Raw genomic sequence first — 26122 nt, forward strand, 5'->3', positions numbered from 1 at the left:
GCCCTGTGGAATGCTCTGCTTCCCAGGCCAGAGGCCAGTACCCAACTGTGAGCAGCAACTGCCGCACAAGCATCACGTACCTCTTGGTGGGAGTGGGAGCCCCGGAGGACATGTGGCTCACCATGGTGTCATTCACATTCGTCAGAGGGCGAGGAGGACTGAAAAGAAAAGACATTGACATTATATTAATAATTACCAGTGAGACTAGGGGAAACAAATGAAAAAGTGATAAGGGCAAAGGACCAACTATCATTCTTGATAAGCACAGTGGGACCCATAGGGAGTGAAGGTAGAAATGGATACTTTCAGCCTAAGTAAACTCAACAAGAAAGTCCTCTCGCACAAAGCCAAAGGACCCCAGAGCCATGTGCTACCTGGACAGGAGCAACAAACTGTCCCCACACGGCTACAGGGATATAACTCCAGTGGCTCTTGTTTTACAGTTTTATCACACAAGAATCTGCATTCTGCATTTCAGTTGTTTACAGGATCGCTAGGTGTGTGGCATCTGTGGTGTGTTACAAAGGTCACAACAGCAACACGCATGTTTTTCCTGAGATTTGGTTAGAGCTCACTGTCTTCCCTCAGATTTAGTTTGTATACTTTTTACTGAAACAATTAAATTGTTAAATACTAAGTTCTTTTATTAATCCTTTACTAGAATCTTAACAATGAGTTCATACCTGTACTCTGATTAGAAGGGTTTCTTTCATAAACTAATCCAAATTTAAATTTGAAGTAAGCATTTTTGATAACTTGTCTTTAGAGGCTAGTTTTCTGGACTCAAGGTCTCTTTCATCCTCTTGTGAGAGTCCTGAATGAACAACTCCAAAATTATCAAAAAGAATCTGTGATTCTGCCTTTCACAGCCATTCTTCAGCCCCTCTCCTTCCCCACCAGGTTCAGTTACAAAGGGCTTCTGTCTTGCACTTGGAACCACATGACTACTGCTAAATATTCCTCCTGGGAAATCTCTCACTTCCTCTCCTAAACTGAAAGAAGTACTTTTCAGAGAAATTTGTCCATCAAAAGCAGAAAAGTGAAACAGAAAAGTCCTTCTCTCATATTTAAGTGTTTGGGAACTACCTCCTGGTTCCTCCTTATCTCTAAGAGCTGAGTTAACTATGAAATTGTTTTTTAGAGGTTATACTCAGCAAGTCCTGGTGAACATTAAGGGACCAGAACCTTTATTGTTTTTGCAGGTTTCATAGTCCATTCAAACACAGGCACAAGGGAAAATTTTCAGGTAGATCCAATGTACTTAGAGAAAAGTTTAAGAGGGATGGATGGATGGATCGACCTCTAAATCTATCTATCTTTACGCTCCTTTTTAAAAAAACCAACTTCATTTCTGGGTAGGGAAATATTTTTGATGATTTCTCATTTAATGGAGAGGATCAAAGATGGGAAGTAATTTGCAGGGAATCGATTTAGGTCTCTTGATTTTTAAGCCACAGCAGTATGCTTATTGTGTCCTCCCTTTGTGTGACAAAGTAAGACATTCAGAGTTGAAATATGCCTTTCTAGGCTAGAATTCAATTACATGTTATTTATCTCACTACCTACTTTCCAGGCAGCTATCCAATTTTGCCTCCAAACTTTCAAGCCTAAAGGTAGTGCTGTGCTGAGATATAATCAATTAATCAACTGTTTTAGGTTGATTAATAACAGAAGTGAACACAGAAACTAGCTTCATTTTAGCCCTAAATTTATATTTTTGCCTCTCATTCTTTTAAATCCATTGTCCAAAGGGAACAAGGAAACAATGCCTATGAAAGAAACAAATCCAGCATCATAACTTTTCATACAGAAGGCACCAGAAACATTCTGGTCCTGCAAACACAATGGCCTTTGCTTCTTTAATATACTATTATTAGCAACCCATTTCCAAAACAAGATAAGGACATGTTCATGTTGATTTCAGAACTTATGTAGTTACCCAGTATATTTCAATATTGAAGATACTACTGCATTCAATTTCCTTTCTGACATTCTCCGAGGAAAAATGACAATCGAAAAAAAAAGTTTTTTAATTCCCTAAGTGTGGATCCATGTGATAAAATCTCATGATTTGTAGCATTTTGTTTGGTCTGATGCGACAGAAGTCTTTAATAATTATCTCTATCTCTTGGTAGACATCATGATCAATTATTATCTTACAGCACACATATCAAAGCCTCTTCTCTAATACTCAAAACCAGACAGTAATGATTACATTGTAAGTTGTAAACTAATCATAACTGCGCCCAAATTTCATACCATTTCTGAACTCCTAATGTTTTGTTAGGGAAATAGGTATGTGTTTATAGTCCAAAATGAAAGAGGCATCTGAAAACTTAAAGGGGGTCTTTCCCGTAGAATCTACCACTAGGCCCACAATTCACTGTGAAAGCCAACAGCTTAGATGTGGTCTTAGGAGATGTAATACATCAAAAATGACTTCTGGCTTAAGAAAAAAAAAGAATGCTTCTAGGTGTGAAGCAGACATTAATGGTACCAGTTACAGAAACTTACAAAGCAGTAGAATTGACACAACTCACCACATCAGTTTTGTTGATCTTTAACATTCAAAACCTGCTGAATACCTTGAGTATGTCACCAGATGTTCTATATCTTCCTTTGGTGAAGATCTCAGCAAGGTATTTTTAGACACTAATGAGTCCCATGATACCCAAGTGACCACCAACCATCACTTGGTACAGAGATTTGAGAGGTTCCTTTTGTTAATAAGACAGGCCAATTTTTTGGATGAGGAGATAGAAACAGATGAATGATCTAGATAGAAGGTAATTTGCTAGTTAGAAAAGGTGGGTATAAAAAGAAGACTTAGAATTTGTTAATTCTTTTTTTTTAATATATTTTTTTAGAATTTGCTAATTTTTTTTTCTTTCATATTTTTGGCGGTGCCGTGAGGCTTGTGGGATCTTAGCTCCCTGACCAGGGATTGAACCTGAGCCATTGGCAGTGAAAAGCGCCAAGTCCTAACCACTGGACTGCCAGGGAATTCCCAAGAGAATTTGTTAATTCTTAATCAAAAGGAAAGAGGCATGCCTCCTGGGTGCCTACTCATACAAGATAAGTAGGACTATCGTTATCTTAATAACCTAGCTATATGTACATAAACAAATCATCACAATTCAAAGTAATGAGAGCAGCAACACAAGTATACACAAAGTATTGTGGAGTCACAGATGAAGAGCTGTTACTCCTGCCTGGAAGAACAAGGGGTATAGTCAGGTGTAAGTCACATTGAGGAGAGAGTTTTCCAGATACAGAAAAAAGTTAAGGGCAACTTAGAAGAAATGGTATGGAAAAAGGCACAAAAATCCAAAAGTACATGGCATATTTGGGTGTAACTTATTTGGCTAGACTCAAAGGCCTTGGGAGGGGAGTAGTTGAAAATGCATCCAGAAAGGGAGATGAGGGCCCGGGTGTGAATGACACCTGTTCTATCACAAGAGAAGAAGTTTGGACTTTATACTGTAGGCAGTGGGGGAAGCATTAGAACTTTTTAAGCCAAAGGATGATGTGACTATAGCAGGCTTTTGAAATGATAACTCCAGAAGCTTGTAAAATACTGGTTTTAATCCAGGTGTGCACTGGAATCATCTGGGAAGGTTTTTTTTTTTGTTTTTTTTTTTTGCTGTACGCGGGCCTCTCACTGCTGTGGCCTCTCCCGTTGCGGAGCACAGGCTCCGGACGTGCAGGCCCAGTGGCCATGGCTCACGGGCCCAGCTGCTCCGCGGCATGTGGGATCGTCCCGGTCCGGGGCACGAACCCGTGTCCCCTGCATCGGCAGGCGGACTCTCAACCACTGCGCCACCAGGGAAGCCCTGGGAAGTTTTTTATATAATGAGATATCCAAGCTCTACCCTCAATTTAGTGAATCTGAATCTCTAGGGGCAACAGGATTCTTTTTAATGTACACCCCCATTTAAAAATCATTTATGTGTAAGACGTTTGGAAGGAGGAGGGAATGGAAGCTGGAACTTCAATTGTCCAGATCAGTGATTATGAGTGTGGACAGTGGTAGTTAAGATGGGGAACAGACAAAAGGTAAAACACTGTGCAGGTAATATGGATAAGATGTGGTGACAGATTAAGTACACACGGTTAGTAAATAAAGAATAACTGAGATTTTTACCTCGACTACTTGGTAGATAGTGATAACATATCCAAACTAGGGAGCACAAGAGTAGGAAACAGGATTTGGTGTTGGACTGGTGGGAGTAGAGAGAATGAGCAGGAAGGTAAGGGTGAACCGATTTCAGCTGTGAAGTCACTGAATCTGAAGTGGCATTGGTAAGCACAGGTAAATGATATCTTACCTGTATCTTCCAAGCAGATGGAAATAAGAGAATGGAACCCAGGTGAGATGTTAAGTTTGAAAATATTTGAGTGTCATCATTTAAATTGTAGCTGTGCATTTGAATACTCTGATCATTATAAAGATGGATTTTAATTTACTTTTTTTAGGTGGAGCAGGATAAGTTTGGGAAAATATCCAGTAATAGGGTGGCTTAGATAATAGGTATAGAGCTTCTGGTTACTAGTTAGACAAAACTACTACTAGGGGCCTCCCTGGTGGCGCAGTGGTTGAGAGTCCGCCTGCCGATGCAGGGGATACGGGTTCGTGCCCCGGTCTGGGAGGATCCCATATGCCGCGGAGCGGCTGGGCCCGTGAGCCATGGCCGCTGGGCCTGCGCATCCGGAGCCTGTGCTCCGCAACGGGAGAGGCCACAACAGTGAGAGGCCCGCATACCGCAAAAAAAAAAAAAAAAAAAACTACTACTAGAAGGGCAGAGTCAAGATGGCAGTGTGGGAAGACACCGAGTTAGTCTCCTCACAACTAGGGCGCCTGCCAGCTGCTGGTGGAAAACCCTGACACCCAAGGAGACTGGAGGAACCCCCAAGTGAACCGGTAAGACTTTGGGAAACAGAGTAGGGAGGAGAAGTAGTGGTCAAACAGGATCGGCGCCCCTGAGGCCAGGGAGATCAGGAGAGGCAGGCAGGAGGGGCCCTGTGGGAGGAGCAGAGGGCAATCACCTGGCCCACTGGGCCTGGGGGGGGCTGCTGAGCTCCCAGGCCAGTCCCCTGCCCTCCAAGGCCCACCCCCCATCCCCCCCGGCCACATTGGTCCTGGGGACATAGGAGGGAGGCTGGGGAGATCAGGAGAGGCAAGCAGGAGAGGCCCTCGAGAGGAGTGGGAGGGGAGCAGAGGGTGACTGCTCCGCCCACTTGGGCCCAGGGAGCCTGCTAAGCTCCCAGGCTGGTCCCCTGCCCTCCAAAGCTCCCTCCAGGTCCCATGAGTCCTGAGGGCATAGGAGGGAGGCTGGGGAGATCAGGAGAAGCAGGAGGGAGGGATCCTCTGGGAGGAGGGGGAGAGGAGTAGAGGGCGTTTGCCCCACCCACTAGGCCCACGGAGCCTGCTGAGGTCCCAGGACGGTCCTCTGCCCTCCAAGGTCCCCCCACCTCCCACCCCCCGCTGCACTGGTCCTGGGGGCACAGGAAGAAGGCCGAGGGGAGAACAGAAGAAGCAGGTGGGAGGGGCCCTCTAGGACAGGAAGAGCTGGAGAGGAGAGGAGGGCGTTTGCCCCACCCACTCAAGCCCAGGAAGCCTGCTGGGCTCCCAGGTGAGGTCCCCTGCCCTCTGAGACCAGGGTTGGGGGCACACCTGGGCCCCTTCTGTTCCTTGAGCCTAAGCCCCACCCCCCCAGCCCTTAGGTCCTTTTCCAGCCCTGTGGGTTCTAAGCATAGGCCTACCACCCAAACCTCACCCTTGCTCAGGTCCTGCTCTCCACAGCCAAGGCCTTTTCCCCATTTTTTGTTTTCTCTTTTCACTCCTCCTCTTCTTTACTATTATGGTACCGTTATACCTTCCGTTTGTTGATTCATCTATATTTTTATTTTTATTTCTAACACATCTGTTAGTTTCCTAGTCTAATTTTATTTTTTACTTTGTTATTGTTGTTTTTCCTTTTTTTGCCACCTCATGTGGCTTGCGGGATCTTGGTTCACGAGCCGGGGGTTGGGCCAAAGCTCCTGTGGTGGGAGCTCCATGTCGGAACCACTGGACTAACAGAGAACCTCAGACCGCAAGTAATATTCACCACAGTGAGGTCTCATGGATGTCCTCATTTCAGCACCAAGACCCAACTCTACTCAACAGCCTACAAACTCCAGTGTTGGAAGCCTCAGGCCAAACAACCAGTAAGACAGGAACACAATCCCACTCATAAAGAAAAAAAAAAAAAAGAGAGACAGCAAAAAAATATGTCACATATGAAGGAGCAGGGTAAAAACCTACAAGACCAAATAAATGAAGAGGAAATAGGCAATCCACCTGAAAAAGAATTCAGAGTAATGATAGTAAAGATGATCCAGAATCTTGGAAATACAATGGAGGCATGGATTGAGAAAATACAAGAAGTGTTTAACAAAGATCTAGAAGAACTAAAGAACAAACAAACAGAGAGGAACAACAAAATAACTGAAATGAAAAATACACTAGAAGGAATCAATAACAGAAAAACTGAGGCAGAAGAATGAATATATGAGCTGGAAGACAAAATGGTGGAAATAACTGCCAAGGAGCAGAATAAAGAAAAAAGAATGAAAAGAATTGAAGACAATCTTAGAGACCTCTGGGACAACATTAAATGCACCAACATTCGAATACAGGGGTCCCAGAAGAAGAAGAGAAAAGGAAAGGGTCTGAGAAAACATTTGAAGAGATTATGGTGAAAAACTTCCCTAACATGGGAAAGGAAATAGTCCCCCAAGTCCAGGAAGCACAGAGAGTCCCATACAGGATAAACCCTAGGAAAAACACACCAAGACACATATTAATCAAACTAACAAAAATTAAATTCAAAGAAAAAATATTAAAATCAGCAAGGGAAAAACAAAAAATAACATATAAAGGAATCCCCATAAGGTTATAAGCTGATTTTTCAGCAGAAACTCTGCAGGCCAGAAGGGAGTGGCAGGATATACTTAAAGTGATGAAAGAGAAAAGCCTACAACCAAGATTTCTCTACGCAGCAAGGATCTCATTCAGATTCATTGGAGAAATCAAAAGCTTTTCAGACAAGCAAAAGCTAAGAGAATTCAGCACCACCAAACCAGTTTTTCAACAAATGCTAAAGAAACTTCTCTAGGTGGGAAACACAAGAGAAGAAAAGACCCACAAAAACAAACCCGAAACAATTAAGAAAATGGTAATAGGAACATACATATCAATAACAACCTTGAATGTAAATGGATTAAATGCCCCAACCAAAGACACAGACTGGCTGAATGGATACAAAAACAAGACCCATATGTATGCTGTCTACAAGAGACCCACTTCAGACCTTGCAACATATACAGACTGAAGGTGAAGGGATGGAAAAAGATATTCCATGCAAATGGAAATCAAAAGAAAGCTGGAGTAGCAATACTCGTATCCGATAAAATAGACTTTAAAATAAAGACTATCACAAGAGACAAAGAAGGATACTACATAATGATCGAAGGATCAATCCAAGAAGAAGATATAACAATTATAAATGTTTATGCACCCAACATAGGAGCACCTCAATACATAAGGCAAATGCTAACAACCATGAAAGGAGAAATTGACAGTAACACAATAATAGTAAGGGACTTTAACATGCCACTTACACCAATGGACAGATCATCCAAACAGAAAATAAATAAGGAAACACAAGCTTTAAATGACACAAAAGACCAGATAGATTTAATTGATATTTATAGAACATTCCACCCAAAAGTGGCAGAATACACTTTCTTCTCAAGTGCACATGGAACATTTTCCAAGACAGATCACATCTTGGGCCACAAGCCAAGCCTTGGAAAATTTAAGAAAATTGAAATCGTATCAAGCGTCTTTTCTGACCACAATGCTATGAGACTGGAAATCAATTACAGGAAAAAAAATGTAAAAAACACAAATACACGGAGGCTAAACAGTGCGCTACTAAATAACCAAGAGATCACTGAAGAAATCAAAGAAGAAATTTTAAAAATACATAGAAACAAATGACAACAGAAACACAACAACCCAAAACCTATGAGATGCAGCAAAAGCAGTTCTAAGAGGGAAGTTCATAGCAAGTCAATCTCACCTCAAGAAACTAGAAAAATCTCAAATAAACAATCTACCCCTACACTTAAAACAACTGGAGAAAGAAGAACAAAGAAAACCCAAAGTCAGTAGAAGGAAAGAAATCATAAAAGTCAGAGCAGAAATAAATGAAATAGAAATGAAGAAAACAATAGCAAAGACCAGTAAAACTATAACCTGGTTCTTTGAGAAGATAAACAAAACAAAACTGATAAACCCTTAGACTCATCAAGAAAAAAAGGGAGAGGATGCAAATCAATAAAATTAGAAATGAAAAAGGAGGAATCACAACTGACACTGCAGAAGTACAAAGGATTATAAGGGACTACTAAAAACAACTATATGCCAATAAAAGGGACAACCATGAAGAAATGGATAAATTCTTGGAAAGGTACAATTTTCCAAGACTGAACCAGGAAGAATTAGAAAACATAAACAGACCTAACAAAAGTAATGAAATTGAAACAGTTATTAAAAATCTTACAACAAACAAAAGTCCAGGACCAGATGGATTAACAGGCGAATTCTATCAAACATTTAGAGAAGAGCTAACACTGACTCTTCTCAAACTCTTCCAAAAAATTGCAGAGGGAGAAACACTCCCAAATTCATTCTACGAAGCCGCCATCACTCTGATACCAAAACCAGAAAAATATATCACAAAAAAAGAAAATTATAGACCAATATCATTGATGAACGTAGATGCAAAAATCCTGAACAAAATACTAGCAAACAGGGCTTCCCTGGTGGTGCAGTGGTTGAGGGTCCGCCTGCCGATGCAGGGGACACGGGTTCGTGCCCCGGTCCAGAAAGATCCCACATGCCGCGGAGCGGCTGGGCCCGTGAGCCATGGCCGCTGAGCCTGTGCGTCCGGAGCCTGTGCTCCGCAATGGGAGAGGCCACGACAGTGAGAGGCCTGCGTAGTGCAAAAAAAGAAAAAAAAAAAAAAATACTAGCAAACAGAATCCAACAACACATTAAAAGGATCATACAGCATGATCAAGTGGGATTTATCTCAGGGATGCAAGGATTCTTCAATATATGCAAATCAATTAATGTGATGCACCATATTAACAAATTAAGGAATAAAAACTACATGATCCTCTCAATAGATGCAGAAAAAGCTTTTGACAAAATTCAACACCATTTATGATAAAAACTCTACAGAAAATGGGCACAGAAGGAACCCACCTCAACATAATAAAGGCCATATATGACAAACCCACAGTGAGCATCACACTCAATGGTGAAAACCTGAAAGCATTTCCACTAAGAACAGGAACAAGGCAAGGAAGTCCACTCTCACCACTCTTATGCAACATAGGTTTGGAAGTCCTAGTCACGGCAATCAGAGAAGAAAAAGAAATAAAAGGAATACAAATTGGAAGAGAAGTACAACTGTCACTGTTTGCGGATGACATGGTAACTATACATAGAAGATCCTAAATGTGTCACCAGAAAACTACTAGAACTAATCAATGAATTTGGTATGGTTGCAGGATACAAAATTAATGCACAGAAATCTCTGGCATTCCTATACACCAACAACAAAAAATGAGAAAGAGAAATTAAGGAAACACTCCCATTTACCATCGCAACAACAAGAACAAAAATACCTAGGAATAAACCGGCCTAAGGAGGTGGAAGACTTGTACTCAGAAAAGTATAAGACACTGGTGAAAGAAATCAAAGATGACATAAACGGATAGAGAAATATACCATGGTTTTGGATTGGAAGAACCAACATTGTGAAAATGACTATACTACCCAAAGCCATCTACAGATTCTATGCAATCCCTACCAAACTACCAATGGCATCCTTCCCAGAATTAGAACAAAAAATTTCACAATTCATATGGAGACACAAAAGACCCCGAATAGCCAAAGCAATCTTGAGAAAGAAAAATGGAGTTGGAGGAATCAGGCTCCCTGACTTCAACCTATACCACAAAGCTACAGTAATCAAGACAGTATGGTACTGGCACAAAAACAGAAATACAGATCAATGGTACAGGATAGAATGCCCAGAGATAAACTCTTGCACATATGGTCACCTAATTTACAACAAGGGAGGCAAGAACATTCAATGGAGAGAGGACAGCCTCTTCAGTAAGTGGTGCTAGGAAAACTGGACAGCTACATGTAAAAGAATGAAATTAGAACACCACCTAACACCATACACAAAAATAAACTCCAAATGGACTAAAGACCTAAATTTAAGACCAGACACTATAAAACTCTTAGAGGAAAACGTAGGAAGAACACTCTTTGACATACACCACAGTAAGGTCTTTTTTGACCCATCTCCTAGAGTAATGGAAATAAAAACAAAAATAAACAAATGGGGCTTAATTAAACTTAAAAGCTTTTGCACAGTAAAGGAAACCATAAACAAGACAAAAAGACAACCCTCAGAATGGGAGAAAATATTTGCAAATAAAACAACAGACAAAGGATTAATCTCCAAAATATACAAATAGCTCATGGAGCTCAATGTCAAAAAAACAAACAATCCAATTAAAAAATGGGCAGAAGACCTAAATAGACATTTCACCAAGGAAGACATACAGATGGCCAAGAGGCACATGAAAAGATGCTCAACATCACTAATTATTAGAGAAATGCAAATCAAAACTACAATGAGGTATCACTCCACATCAGTCAGAATGGCTATTATCAAAAAATCTAGAAACAATAAATGCTGGAAAGGGTGTGGTGAAAAGGGAACCCTCCTGCACTATTGGTGGGAATGTAAATTGATACAACCACTACGGAAAAGTTTGGAGGCTCCCTAAAAAACTAAAAATAGAACTATCATATGACCCAGCAATCCCACTACTGGGCATATACCCTGAGAGAACCATAATTCAAAAAGAGTCATGTACCACAATGTTCACTGCAGCTCTATTTACAATAGCCAGGACATGGAAGCAACCTAAGTGTCCATCGACCAATGAATGGGTAAAGAAGATGTGGCACATGTATACAATGGAATATTACTCAGCCATAAAAAGAAATGAAATTGAGTTATTTGTAGTAAGGTGGATGGACCTAGAGTCTGTCATACAGAGTGAAGTAAGTCAGAAAGAGAAAAACAAATAGTGAATTCTAACACATATATATGCAATCAAAAAAAAAAAAGGTACTGATGAACCTAGAGGCAGGGCAGGAATAAAGATGTAGACAAAGAGAATAGACTTTAGGGCACGGTGTGGGGAGGGGGAAGCTGGGACGAAGTGAGAGTAGCATCGACATATATACACTACCGAATGTAAAATAGCTGGTGGGAAGCAGCTGCATAGCACAGGGAGGTCAGCTCAGTGCTTTTCGATGATCTAGAGGGGTGGGATAGGGAGGATGAGAGGGAGGCTCAAGAGGGAGGGGATATGGGGACATACATATGCATATGGCTGATTCACTTTGGTATACAACAGAAACTAACACAGTATTGTGAAGCAATTATACTCCAATAAAGATCTATTAAAAAAAAATCCTATTAGAAAGTAAAAATTTAGCTTACTGCACAAGTCATTTTCGCATTACTTTTCTTATGACCAGACCACTCCAATTCATTCTGGTGGATGCTCTGGAATGTAGACTAACTTGAAATTAGAATTACTACAGAATCTCTCTTAAGGTTATTAAAGCTAGGAAGAGATGAAGAATAACTGATCATGCCTTTAAAATCTTCCAGGACAGATTATATATAATTGTGTATTTCTTTCTTTCATTTATCAAGTATTTGTTGTGTCTCTACAAAGTGGTAGGTACTGTGCCAGCTGCTGGGGATAAAAATTAAAAGGATGAAAACTGAAGTTTTATGAAGAATAAAAATTCAGAAAAAATAATTATAATATAATGCAGTAAGTATTTAATAAAAGAAAAACTGTGACACGCTATGGGGAAATATTGAGATCACCTCACCCCATAAAGAGAAAATATATTTCCAGTGTGTTAAAGAACTAAATGTAAATGCTTAATTGTACAACTCACAAGAAAACATATAAGTCTATGGATAGAGAGGATTTTCTAAGCTCAAAAGCAATGGAAAAATTAGGAAGAAAGAGACAAATTAATTCAAATGATTTAAAAAATCAGAAAAGAAAGAAAAATACAAATTTGGGGAACTATTTCAACAAATGTGACAGAGCAAGAATTAACAGCCTTAACGTACAAGGGATTCATACAAATTTATAAGAAAACTATTAAGATTGCAATTAGAAAATGGTCAAAGTGAAAATACACGTTTAAAAAGAATAAATACAAATAATTCAATTTGAAAATACTTTATGAAAAAGCAAAGAAATTTGTTAAAATTACAGACCATTTTCCCTTATAAAAAATAATAATGATATTTTTAAACTTTAAGGTAATCTTAAGGCTGGAGAGGATTTTATGACACAGGCTGTTAACTGTCTATTAGGTAAGAAAGTGAAAGTACAAAGTTAAGCAAAATTTCTAGAAAGCAATTTGACAATATGTCCATCAAAGATCTTTTAAAAAGTTCAAGTATTTTGACTCACTAGTTCCCTTTCTAGGGATATATTCCAAGAACTTAATCAGAAATGTAAAGACAATTTTACATTTTAAAATATTTAGGAAAACATTATTTACAACAGAATAATTCTGGAAGAAACCTAAAATATTCAAATATGACGGAAAGGAAAAGTAAACCACAGTACATCAATAAATATAGCATATTATGCTGTCATTAAAAGATAATGCTTACAGAGAGTTTTCTAATTACATGAGAAATAGCTTATCATGTAAGAAGTAAAAAGAAGGGCAAGGTAACTGTCATACTAGCTAACAATTACTGAATGTTTGATATATAGCTATTAGACACAGTGTTTAGGGCTTTAAATGTATTATTTATTTTATCTTCACAAAAACCCTATAAAATAAGATAAAATTATTTATACATACACACAGCAAGGTCTCACCTAAACAATATAATAAGTGTAAAGCAAAATATCTGAAGGAAATATGTCAAAATTTAAGAAAAGTGGAATTACAGGAATTATTTTTCTTGCTTATTTATACTTTCCTGTACTCCTCCAATTTTTCAAGTTTAATTTTTTCTTGATTTTCAGAGAAAAACATGCTTAATAGTTAAAACAGAAAAAAAAAACCTTATTATACCACTGAGTCAAATTTTCTAAAGTGAGCCTGTACTGTTTCTGTTATCACTAAGAAAGCAAACTGAGAAGGAAAGTGTTTTACAAACTTAGAACTTTGAGACTATTAGTAGAAGACCTGTTAGATGTTTTGAGTAGGTCCAAAATTCCACAACCCCCCAACATCCCTACCACCACATCCACAAAAAAGAAAGAAAATATTTTAGATCTGTCTACATTATCTCCTCTACTAAACTGCAGGAAATCTGTGTGCTTTTTTTATCACTGTATTTCGAGTATCTAGCATGGTACGAGACACGGATTAGGTTTTCAGGAAATGCTGGATCATGAGTCAGCACCACGTCGTGTGGAGAGTGTGTAAGAAGTAACCTTTCTGTTATATTTAGCTTTGGTGAGACTCTTCTCCGAGAATGGAATTAGCATTATCAGTTGTTATATTTGGTAGGCATGTTTGGAATGTTTGTAGCCATGGCTAGTTTTCATCTGTGACTTAGTAATGGAATCAACAGAGTGGAGAGTGTCTTTCACAACAATAATAATACTTATTGAGTGCTTAATACATGCCAGACTTAGTTCTAACATTGTGCATGGATTCACTCATATAAACCTTACAACCACCAAGGGGGCAGATCCTATTATTAACTTTATTTTACAAATGGAGACAGTAAGGCACGGAGAGAAGTAATGCACCTGAGGTCACAGTCAAGACGTGTGGCAGAAGTAGGATTTGAACCAAGGCAGCATGGCTCTTGGGTCTGTATTCTTAATCATTACGGTATAGTGTCTCTACTACCTTTGTTGCATTTTTAGAAAAAACTTACTTAAGACTGTTTGGTCTATAAATTAAAGGCAACAGCATGATGTGAGAATCAGCTCTTGTAAAGTTGTTTCTATAGGAAGATGAAACAATAATAACCCCAGGGTATGATTTTGGGTGATTTATTCTTTCCCCTGTCACTTCAACAGAACTCTGTATTACAAATGCTTCTCTGAACTCAAACCATTTGGTTGCATTTTTAACCACCTCTGGACTGTCCCAGGGAAAACAAGGTAAGCTAGTAGGGACTGTTTCCTTCAAAAGCATACCTCTAATTTATTAAAATGACTTTCAAATCTAGCCTTAATTTCAAAGATCTTTTGGAATCTTCATCTCAGCCTAACAAAATACATACATTTGATGAGGAAATTATTTATTATATCAGCCAGACTGTTGACTTAAAAAAAAGTTTAACGCTGGGCTCAGGACCAATACTGAGTGTGATTACTTGTTTTTGACTTTCTAAGTTGACTTAGATCAACTTAGGGGAAAACAGTTTCTTGATATGACCCTTCTAACCAAGGATGTGAAAGTATAATATTGTTGTTTAAGCAAAGTTTCTACTTAAAAATTGTGAGTGAATAAAGGGGTACACGAACAAAGCCAAGTCTGAAGCCTGAGAAGACCAGTGAGATCTCGGGCACCTGTCACTTCTCCGTAGGCCCTTTGGTGTACCTCTTCTGTAGGAAGTCGTCCATATAGACAGATACTTATCCCTACCCTATACTTTTAAAAGCATTAGCTCGTTATCTTGCTCTTCCTCCCAGAATTTTTTTTTTTTTTTAGTTGTAGAGGTTATGGTTACAGTCCTGCAATTCTCTTTTACCTTGACAGTTATCTGCCTGCCAATCATGCACGTGGGGACTTTTTATCAGACTTTTTGGACTGTTTATTACTGTTAATGTGCAAGGAAAAAAGATTTTATTATGCCATATGCTTTCATTTACTTGATTACTTTTTTGTATTCCCCACAACAATGCTTTATATATGAGGTACTTAACCATTTTAGTTAAGTACATTTAATAACTTATTACAATTTTTGTAGCCAGTTATTTCACCTTCAATCCTAGATACTTGTGTTGTTTCTGAAATTATCTTCCCTACTCACTTTGTTCATACTTTTCTCATCATTAAGTTTATGCAGATTTCACCGTACTTTAAGACAAATTTAAAACCCACACTGTGACTACTTCATTCTTTTATCTGTCAAAACTCAGGTCTTCCACATCTTTCAAGCAAGTTGTTCATTCACTTCTTCTAAGCCCCTGCTTTCAAAGCTTCTCCTAGGTATCTATCCTGGAATGTCTTTCTTCATAGACTTGCCAAGGTTACACTCTTTCTCACTTTTTTTTTTATGAGAGAAATGGCTCTAGAAATTTCAGTATCTCCATAAGGCCCTTCTGATTACTACAAACTCCATTTAAATAAACAAGGGTCTTACCAATATACAAACAAACAAAAATCCATGGCTTATTCATGCCTGGCACTATTAGGGGCTTTGAGAAAAAACGAAAACAAGTTTGAAGACTGTTCCTGCCCATAAGAAGTTTATATTCCAATTAGTCTTCATACTTAGTCTTCACAACAGGCGTTTAAGCTTTAGCTTAACATATTACAATTTTTAGGTCAAATCTAACTGATAATTATCATTCACAATAAAAAATGTGTAAAATCATTTCTAACAAAGACAACTTAATTATTTCAAATAATTAACCACAGACCAGTACAGGAAAACAATATAAAAAATCCCATGAAGTTAACAGTTACAAGATTTGCTGTGTATTTGCATATATTTCCTGGAGAGGGTTGGGAGGAAAGGGGTAATGCACCTCAAACATTTGCTGAGTATGAGCTCTGTATCAGCACTCAGCTAGGTCCTCAGATACATTACCGGAATTCTTGCTACTACTCATGATGGTATTCTTATTTTACAAATAAAGAAATAAAGGTTAAAGGGGATTATTAACATGCTTAAGGTCACAAAACTAGTAAGTGGCAGGACCAGCATTGGAAGCCCCTTTTATCTGGTTCTAATGACATTGAATAGATCAAATCCACAGATTCACCATCCTAACCCAGGCATCTCTGTGTTGTCCAAATGAATTTTTCAGATTAGAGTTCTCAGGGAAGAATAAATTCTCATCTTTAAGAAACACAGCCCTAGTTCAGGACCACTGGCTTCAAATCTAACTTGAAGTATCTTTAAAAAAAAAAAAAAGATGAATTTACTAAGTATCATAACTAAATGATAACTAAATTCATAACTAAACTTCATGAAGGGTGGGGGCTTCCAGGACACTGGAATGTCATTAGGACACTCATTGTTATCCTTGCTGAGACCTCATTTTGAATCAGAGTCTATACAGATCTCACAGCTTTTTATGCTTAACAAGAAACAACTTTTGCCTCACTTCTGGTAACTTCACCCTTGGTGAACAAAATCTCTTCCCTCATTCCAATTTGAGATTCCCAGAAAAGACTCAAGATGACCTACCTTGAGTCATCTACCCACTCTGGTAGACAGAGGGCCCAATACTTTGATTAGTTGTCCTCTTAGAACAACACAGTTAGGACTGAGAGAGCACCAGTTCTCCAAAGAAGTGGGTAGTACTCCCAGAAAAAAGACTGAAGAGCCAATCAATGGAAAACATTCACTTACTTAAGGATTAAGTTTTATTGAAGGAAAAGTGTCAAATGACCAAGTCTGGGGTCCAGGCACTCCTGAATCTCTGCTTGGGGTGATAAGCCCAGATGACACTGCTTTAGGATGAAGGTGGTATTTGTTTCTCTCTTCTTAGCTATTACCCTCCAAAATTTGGTAGCCTATAAACCTATTCACAGACCTCCACATTGAAACAATATATGATCCAATATGAAAGTCAGTTTATCTAATTATTCCATTATAATGAAGAGGAAACATGGACTTATAATGATCTATAATAATGGCATACTGTAGCTCTGGTGAAATATTAAGGAGGGCAGATTCTAAAATCTCCTTAATCTCTAGGATTCTTTTTTTTTTTTTTTTTTTTTTGGGCCTCGCTGCACGGCTTGTGGGATTTTAGTTCCCTGACCTGGGATCGAACCCGGGGCCCTGGCAGTGAGAGCGCCGAGTCCTAACCACTGGACCACCAAGGAATTCCCTCTATTACTCTCTCTAAAAGCACCCCGCCTGCCTCTAGAAAACAGCTATGACAAGCGCAGCTCACTTTTTTTTTTTTTTTTTTTTTTTTTTCTTTTTGCGGTACGCGGGCCTCTCACTGTTGTGGCCTCTCCCGTTGCGGAGCACAGGCTCCGGACGCGCAGGCCCAGCGGCCATGGCTCACGGGCCCAGCCGCTCCGCGGCATATGGGATCCTCCCAGACCGGGGCACGAACCCGTATCCCCTGCATCGGCAGGCGGACTCTCAACCACTTGCGCCACCAGGGAGGCCCCGCAGCTCACTTTTATCCTCCACGAGTAGTGCGATGTTTTGCTCTTTATTGATGTCTATGTACCAGACCAACTATCTCCCGTTACTCCAGGAGGTGCTGTGGTTATCCGCCAAAGCAAAGAGCTTAAACAAGCCAATGAAAATGCCTTTGGGAAAACCATTAAAAAATAACCATATGGTATGGTAAATGTAGCAAAATATAATATTATATATTTACAATGAGGTTTCTCTGACTTCTAGGAAAGTACATTTTACTTTATTGGTCACTGACAATTAATTAACCGAAAGAAAAGATTTAAGATTTCCAAAACCAACTTCTAAATACATCGCAACTAATCCATTGATGTAAAAAAGACCTATCAACAAACACACATGCCTCAATTCCTATTTCTAGCAATTTAGCATAGCCATTTGTGGTATAAGACTTAGAATGAAATATTTCTCAGGAAGGAAAGGTTTACCACAAACACATTCTTATACAGAATTTTCACCACTAGATAGCATCTAGAGACACCCAGAGTAAGCCAGGTATCTTGCTCTAGCTCTGGAAAAGGATAGAATTGTAAAATGAGGCAATAATTAGCAAATTATTTAGTAGTATTGCTCAGTTTAATATGATTACACTGAAAAAGTAGGCAAAGGGTCCTATGAAAGAGATAATTAAATCGTCTGAGATGTACTGTTTTATTTTAAAAACCTTTCCACAATGAATCCCTGAATCTTTCCTTCGTTGTTCTCCTTGTTCATTAAACTTAGAGAGGAAGTTGTGAATACTTTACAGACGTCAACTCCTATATTTCTAGAAAGGAGAAAAGAGGACAAGTTAAATACGTTATCAAGTTTCTGCTCACAGAGAGGTCAATGAAATACATGATGCAAAGTCATTTCCTGATCTGTTCATATGGTTATTACTGAAACCTGTTTTCAAAAATGGAAACAAACATGTTATAGGAGACAAGCTGACTCTTGTATATTTTTAAAAGTATATTTTTAAAATTAACCAATTAACCAAGAAAAGATACAATGGGCTTCCCTTCTTTGTAATAACTGGATGGGAAGTTCCAGAGGCTCTAGCATCCTGCCAAAAATAAACACAATCATCATCAGCCCAGCAGCTCAAGCAGCAAAAACATAAAGGCAAGGAAAAGCTATCAAACCTTTACATTCTGTAGCAAACGCTTCTTCTTTCTCTATGGATCTGGCATCTAATGTATTATTACACTGCTGTTGTCTCTAAGGAAACAGAACAATCACATGATGAAGAATCTTCTCTACAAGGTAGTATATCCCACAGAGCATTTTGGGAAAAAGCAGGTACAAGAGAACAATTCACCAGAAGGCAAGCACACGTCTGCACTCCGTCAGCGAGTCCATCAAGCAGTCGAATGCAGCCAATGACAGGAAGGCAGATGCAGCACACAGAGTAGGCACCAATCCTTAGAAGCTTAAATGTGAAACACACCCTCCTGCGACAGAATCCAAGTTCTGCTGCAAATCAGTGACCTAACTAACACAGTCTGCAATTCCATTCTGATGGGGATATTCAGAGCACCCCCCTACCTCTTTTCTTAGGGTCTCTCCTAATTGCCAACCTCTTGATAAGAAAGCAGTTGGCAGAACTCTGCCAAGCCATCCAGGTAGGTAGCAATTGGGAGCTAGGAAGAATTAGCAAGCCTTGACTTTTTTGTTTTGTTTTGTTGAAGAGGAGTTAATGGAAACACAAGCAGAATGAAAAAAACAGACCCATGGTGTCTACCTACCTACCTTACCTACCTTTGCATCTACCTTAGATGCAAAGAGCTCCTTACTCCATAAAGGCATATCATCAGAGGGCAGCTAAAAGAGAAGGGCTATACAGTGTGAGCTGTTGAGTAGGTGGGCTTTCAGGGACACCTCTAGCAGGACAATCACCTGACGAGAATGTCCCTGACACTCAGAGTCATCCTGTGGCCTCTTTTCTATTTCATCTGCTCGAGAGCTCCTAAATCTATCTGCTCCTGGTCTCCACCATCTCCACTGGCATCATCACCTTTCAGCATGCATTTTGTTAGTGTAACTTAAATACTGTAAAGGTTTTCTGTTAGTCCACTGGTGTCCAGAGAACCTTTAAGCTATTGCTCATCTGATTTTTTTTTTTTTGCGGTACGTGGGCCTCTCACTGTTGTGGCCTCTCCCGTTGCGGAGCACAGGCTCCGGACGCGCGCAGGCTCAGCGGCCATGGCTCACGGGCCTAGCTGCTCCGCGGCATGTGGGATCCTCCCGGACTGGGGCACGAACCCGTGTCCCCTGCATCGGCAGGCGGACTCTCAACCACTGCGCCACCAGGGAAGCCCTCATCTGATTTCTTATGGTTAAAATTACTTTCCTAAGCACAGGTCTCATGCTACCATTCTGCCCCTCATCATCAATTCTCTACTAATCTCCCAAGTCAGAACAAACATCTTTCTCTCCACAGTCACTACCCAGACACTACAGCCCAGGTCTCCTAGTCCACCTTAATGTTCATGACTTCTTTACACTTCCTAAGTGTTCTGGGCAAATATGCTACTCCATTCAAACGCAGGCCCTGAACTTTTCTGCCACAGTAAAGCAAAAGTAAGACAAAATGGTAAAAGATACACAATTATTTACACTAAAAACAGAGTAAGTCAAAATGGAAGCCAGACTAACAACCTAAGTGTTGTTAGGACTGGGAAAGAACTCTTATCATTTGAGATAAATGAAGAGGCAAGAAAAGGCAACCCAACAAATCAGACCACTAGCTAGTTAACATAAACACTCTGATATCAATAATAAAATTCTACAGAATGAAATGAATGCATGTGTTCGAATGCTCAGCAGAAAATAAAAGAGTAGATTCATATGACATAGCAGAAATATAATAAGAACAAAACAGTGGTGGGATAACATCTTTCAAGGCTACAGACTGTAAGGATATACACGAGGGATGAGAGCACAGAATATGAAGTGCAATGTGAACAACAACGGGTGAAATTAATTTCAGGGGAAAAAAAATGAACTACTGAATACCAGAGATTGAAATGCCTTCATTTTATAATAAAAATGCATCACAGGGGAAGAAGAGGCAGTGGAAAGTGGAAAGAACACAAGTGTGGGGGAACTGGGTTCACCTTCCAATTCTGGTACTAAGCAAATGAAGTGACCCATATGACTCTGGACAATAAAGCCCTTTGTGCCTCAGCTAATTGGTCTGGGGCTGGTTCTAGAACAGTGGTTTTCACATGTATTCCCTGGGCATCCAAAGATTCCACAAGGTGCTTCAGTATCCAATGAGGAGAGCAAGGGGATTAGGTCCCAACCTCATTTCAATAAGAGCAGCTCCACTTCTATTCCATGTAAGAGTTCATATAAACAAAATGTTCCACCGCTGTTTTAAAAAGTTTGAAAACCCCTTTCCTTACTACAAAATTTAAAATAGAAGTCTCTACTGTACTCACTCATAGTATCCCTTTCTTTTCTTGTATAGTCCTCGTCACAGTTTGCAATTACATATAATTAGCATTTACTTTTTGACTGGCCTCACTCAAGAGGCTGTAAGCGTCATGAGCGCAGGGCCCATAGAGTTTATTCCACCACCGTGTTCACACTGCTTACCTAACACTGTGACTGACACATAGTGGGTGCACAACAAATACTTTTCAATAATGAAATTTTATGATTCTACTTTTCATTCCACTCTACATGAAACAATGTTTTAGCTAAACCAAAAAGTACAAGTTGGTGAAGGGCTCATGGAAGAGATGTCCTGATAAGGAAGTCAAAGAAGGATACCTAACAGACAGGCCTTTTGGGATGGTAAAAATTATTGAGTGGGAGGAATAATGATGACTAAATAATGTTCTCAGGAGTTTACCCGGACACAGGAAAACAGGAGTATTTCTCATATGTACTAAATGCATCAGGTCAACTCTGCCTGTTAAATCAGCCTTGGTATTTAATTTCTGGGCCAAAAGAATCTAAAAGTAATTTTAAATGCCCTAATACATTAGGGAGTTTGCCAGGGGAATAAAGAACCACACGCCACTCATTAAATGTGTATCAAAGTCTCTGCTAAAAAGGCCATACAGAGACCTTTGGAGACAGTGCTATGAAAGTGAATTATAAACCAGCTGAAGGGATAGTGTAGGGATTTCTGGTTCAAACTGGCAGATTGAGCACATGCTGAGAGCTCACCCTCCTGTACCAAAGAAAAATGACTTAAAGATATAAAAATTAATTGATACATGCATAGCTAGAATCCAATTTTTTTTAAAAAAAGGGACACTTTCTTTAAGCCTAAAAAAAATGAAGAAGTATCCCCCAAGGAAGAAAATAAACAAGAAGCCATCGTGGTGAGCAAGGGCTGTGCTGAGCTTCCATCAGCTACACACAGGATTGCAGGCCAACTTTGAGGAGGCTGGAAGAACTTAACCAAATCCCACCTCCCCCCACCCCAAAAAATCCCAGAGAAAACAGAGCATCTAAAAAGGTCTTTAAAATGAGTATATTTAATACCCTCAGGCACCTAAAGGATAGAGTAGCATTCATTAAATGTTCTGAAAAATAACCATTTAGATTTTTTAAATGAAAACCATAACTATTGAGATTTTTATTTTTTATTTTATTTATTTATTTATAATTTATTTATTTATTTTTGGCTGCGTTGGTCTTCGTTGCTGTGCACGGGTTTTCTCTAGTTGCAGTGAGCAGGGGCTACTCTTTGTTGTGGTGCAAGGGCTTCTCATTGCAGTGGCTCTCTTGTCGCGGAGCACGGGCTTCAGTAGTTGTGGCTCGTGGGCTGAGTAGTTGTGGCTCACAGGCTCTAGAGCACAGGCTCAGTAGTTGTGGCACATGGGCTTAGTTGCTCCGTAGCATGTGGGATCTTCCCAGACCAGGGCATGAACCTGTGTCCCATGCATTGGCAGGCGGATTCTTAACCACTGGGCCACCAGGGAAGTCCCTATTGAGATTTTTTTTTTTTTTGCGGTACGGGGGCCTCTCACTGTTGTGGCCTATCCCGTTGCGGAGCACAGGCTCCGGAAGCGCAGGCTCAGCGGCCATGGCTCACGGGCCCAGCTGCTCCACAGCACGTGGGATCTTCCCGGACCGGGGCACGAACCCATGTCCCCTGCATTCGCAGGCAGACTCTCAACCACTGCGCCACCAGGGAAGCCCCCTATTGAGATTTTTAAAAACCTCCACAGATAGGCTGAATATACAAGCCTGAATACTGCTAAAGGCTGATGGTGCTTTTTTTTTTTTTTTAAGTTAAGAAACATGAGAGCTAAATCCAGTTTTAAAGTCTGTAACTCAGAGTTCAGAGAGACCAGAGGCAATGAAGGAGAGGCAATAGTATCTAACACAGCAAATGGATGAGAATTTTTCAGAACTGATGAAAGACATGAGCCTTTAGAGAGTAAGAATTCTCTGAGTAGTAAAGCAAGTTAAATAAAGTTTTTTTTAAAGTTTGTATCTAGACAAATTATAGTAAAACTTCAGATTACCAATGTTATAAAGAAAACCATAAAAGTTACTAGTGAAATATGAGAGGGTCAACAAAAAGGAAGGGGAATCAGATTGTTATCAAGACTGGTTACAAGATAATAGAGGAATGATATCTTCAAAGAATGAAGGAAAAACATCTTTTGGCTAGATTTTAAACCCAGACAAATTATCATTCAACAGTGAGGGTATACCACAACAATTAGGCAAGAAAAAGAAATTGAAGATATCTAAACTGTAAAGGAAGAAGTAAAACTGTCTCTATTTGCAGATGAAATGATCTCCTATATAGAAAATCCTAAAGAATCTACCCCTCACCCCCCAAAAAGAAACTGTTAGAGCTAATAAACAAACTGCAAGGTCAGTGTACAAAATCAGTTGTATTTCTATATACTAGCAATGAACAATCTGAAAATGAAATTAAGAAAACAATTTCATTTATAATAGCATCAAAAAGAATAAAATTCTTAGGAATAAATTTAATCAAAGAAATGCAGCACCTGTACACTGAAAACTACAAAACGTCATTGAAAGAAATTAAAGAAGATCTTGGGCTTCCCTGTGGTTCAGTAGTTAAGAATCTGCCTGCCAATGCAGTGGACATGGGTTCGAGCCCTGGTCCAGGAAGATCCCACATGCTGCAGAGCAACTAAGCCTGTGCACCACAACTACTGAGCCTGCGCTCTGGAGCCCGCATGCCATGACTACTGAAGCCTGTCCACCTAGAGCCTGTGCACTGCAACAAGAGAAGCCACTGCTACGAGAAGCCCGCTCACCACAACGAAGAGCAGCCCCCACTTGCTGCAACTAGAGAAAGCCCAAGCACAGCAACGAAGACCCAATGCAGCCAAAAATAAAATAAATAAATTTATTAAAAAAAAAGAAATTAAAGAAGATCTAAATAAATGGAAAAACACTCCATGTTCATGGATTGGAAGACTTAACATTGTGAAAACAGTAATGTTCCCCAAATTGATTTACAGATTCAGTTCAATCCCTATCAAAACCACAGCTGCCTTTTTTGTAGAAATGGACAGGTTGATCCTAAGTTCATAGAGAAATACAAGAAAGATAGAACAGCCAAAATAATCTCCCAAAAGAACAAAAGTTGCAGGATACATACTTCCTGATTTCAAACTTACTACAAACCTATTGCAAAGTAGACTAGTTTGTTTTATGTTAGAAGGTTCAGGGATATTCATAAATTATCCATCACTCTCCGCAGTTACACAGAAATCCCTAATTAATACCTGAAATTATTGTCTTTGAAAAAGTTTCTAAGTCTAAACACTGTGTAAGGATTAAACAACAGTTCATGAAGGCTTTTTAAGTAGCTCTCTAACTGGTGCCCCTTTCAGTGCCATGAACTCTACTTCACACCCCACACCTCTGTTTGCATGGTTTGTTGGAATTCCCAGAGTAGAAGTACAGCTGATAATGGTACTCTTACAGCTTCTTCACTTCACTATTTCTCCTCTGTCCCCATATAAAGGTTGGGGAAATGACAAATGGACACAGTCACAGGAAGCTAAAGGATGTTGCTGTAGACAGAATGCTGAAAGTGACTTTGATGATGTGTTAGGAGGGGTCTAGAGTATTTTTCATTTCAAAGATGTTAAGCTTTTGGATCCACCACTGCTTTTTCACTCATAACTTACTGCAGTGTACCCAGAGCAACAAAACATTTGACTTGATCCATTTAAAGGTTTACATGTTCAAGTTAGTTTTGGAGATCTTTCCTTGGGAAAGATCAAGTTATATATGGGATTGTTTTCCCTGTTTTTAAAAAAGAAAAATATCAAAAGCTTGCTGCCACTTATACTTCTCCTACTTTCCTATTACTCTCCTTCCTTCCACTGCTACTTATAACATTTAAGATCACAATAAATTAGAAATATAACTCTGTTTCACTTTGATGACTCAATTTCATCCAAACTCTTTAAATGCATCTCTGACATCAGTATCTTTGTCATCACTAAAGGTTCTCTGAGTCATCACACAATTCTCCAGAATACATCATGGTCATTTCTGCCCAAATTGTTTAGAAATAACTCCTCTGTATCTAATGCTCTCAATGGAAAATGTACCACAAGCTTCTCCCATAATATTAAGCCAGTTGGCATTTTCATCTATAATCACTTAATGCATTTTTATTTTTAAAATTAATCTTTTCTACACACATAATTAATAAGCTTTATCTAATGGGAATATGGGAGAACACTGCACTCAGTACTAATCTGAGGGCTTTCCTGGTGGCGCAGTGGTCAAGAATCCGCCTGCCAGTGTAGGGGACATGGGTTCGAGCCCTGGTCTGGGAAGATTCCACATGCTGCGGAGCAACTAAGCCCGTGCGTCACAACTACTGGCCTGCGCTCCAGAGCCCACGAGCCACAACTACTGAAGCCCGCCCACCTAGAGCCCGTGCTTCGCAACAAGAGAAGCCACCGCAATGAGAAGCCTGCACACCTCAATGAAGAGTAGCCCCCGCTCGCCGCAAGTAGAGAAAGCCTACGTGCAGCAACGAAGGCCCAACGCAGCCAAAAATAAATAAAATAAATTAAAAAAACAACAAAAACTAATCTGAGAACATTTTTAAGCATACAGAGGATGTTTAGAAAAATTGTTCAGATACTTGACCCTAAAAGAAATCTCATCTCTACCAAAGAATCAACATCATATAGAATATCACCTCCTACCAAAAGTCGATAATATCAGAAACCATCAAAAAATAAAAATACCCTCCAAAGTCTCATGTGTTTGGAGATTTAAAAAATCACCTTAACTCTGCATATTAGAAAAAAAGAATTTTAAAAAATCAATTAACTGAATAATCATCTAAAGAAGTAAGAAAGTAGTAACAGGGTTTGATCCTTACATGTTGGAAGGAAGGAAGGAAGGAGGGAAGGGAGGAAGGAAGGAAGGGAGGGAGAGAGGGAGGAAGGGAGGGAGAGAGGGAGGGAGGGAGGGAGGAAGGGGAAAAAAAGCCCTGAATGCCCTCAAGACTTATATAAACTGCCTATCTGACATCTCTATTTGGGTATCAAAAAAACCTCAACATGTCCAAATGGAGCTCTCGTTCTAGACAAACTTGTTCACCTATAGGT

General features: G+C 39.5%; 1 protein-coding gene across 11 annotated transcripts in view; it reads right to left on the reverse strand.

Annotated features, from left to right (window-relative positions):
• Positions 1–26122, reverse strand: part of DTNB (dystrobrevin beta) — a 280538-nt gene that overhangs the window by 75000 nt on the left and 179416 nt on the right. For all 11 annotated transcript variants that reach the window (XM_082642340.1, XM_082642339.1, XM_082642333.1 and 8 more), the window contains one exon: positions 81–158. In XM_082642340.1, coding sequence (XP_082498466.1) covers positions 81–158 — 78 coding nt within the window. The remainder of the gene's footprint in view (positions 1–80; positions 159–26122) is intronic.

Source organism: Mesoplodon mirus, assembly GCF_964341445.2.
Source record: "Mesoplodon mirus genome assembly, chromosome: 14".
NCBI classification, from domain to species: domain Eukaryota; kingdom Metazoa; phylum Chordata; class Mammalia; order Artiodactyla; family Ziphiidae; genus Mesoplodon; species Mesoplodon mirus.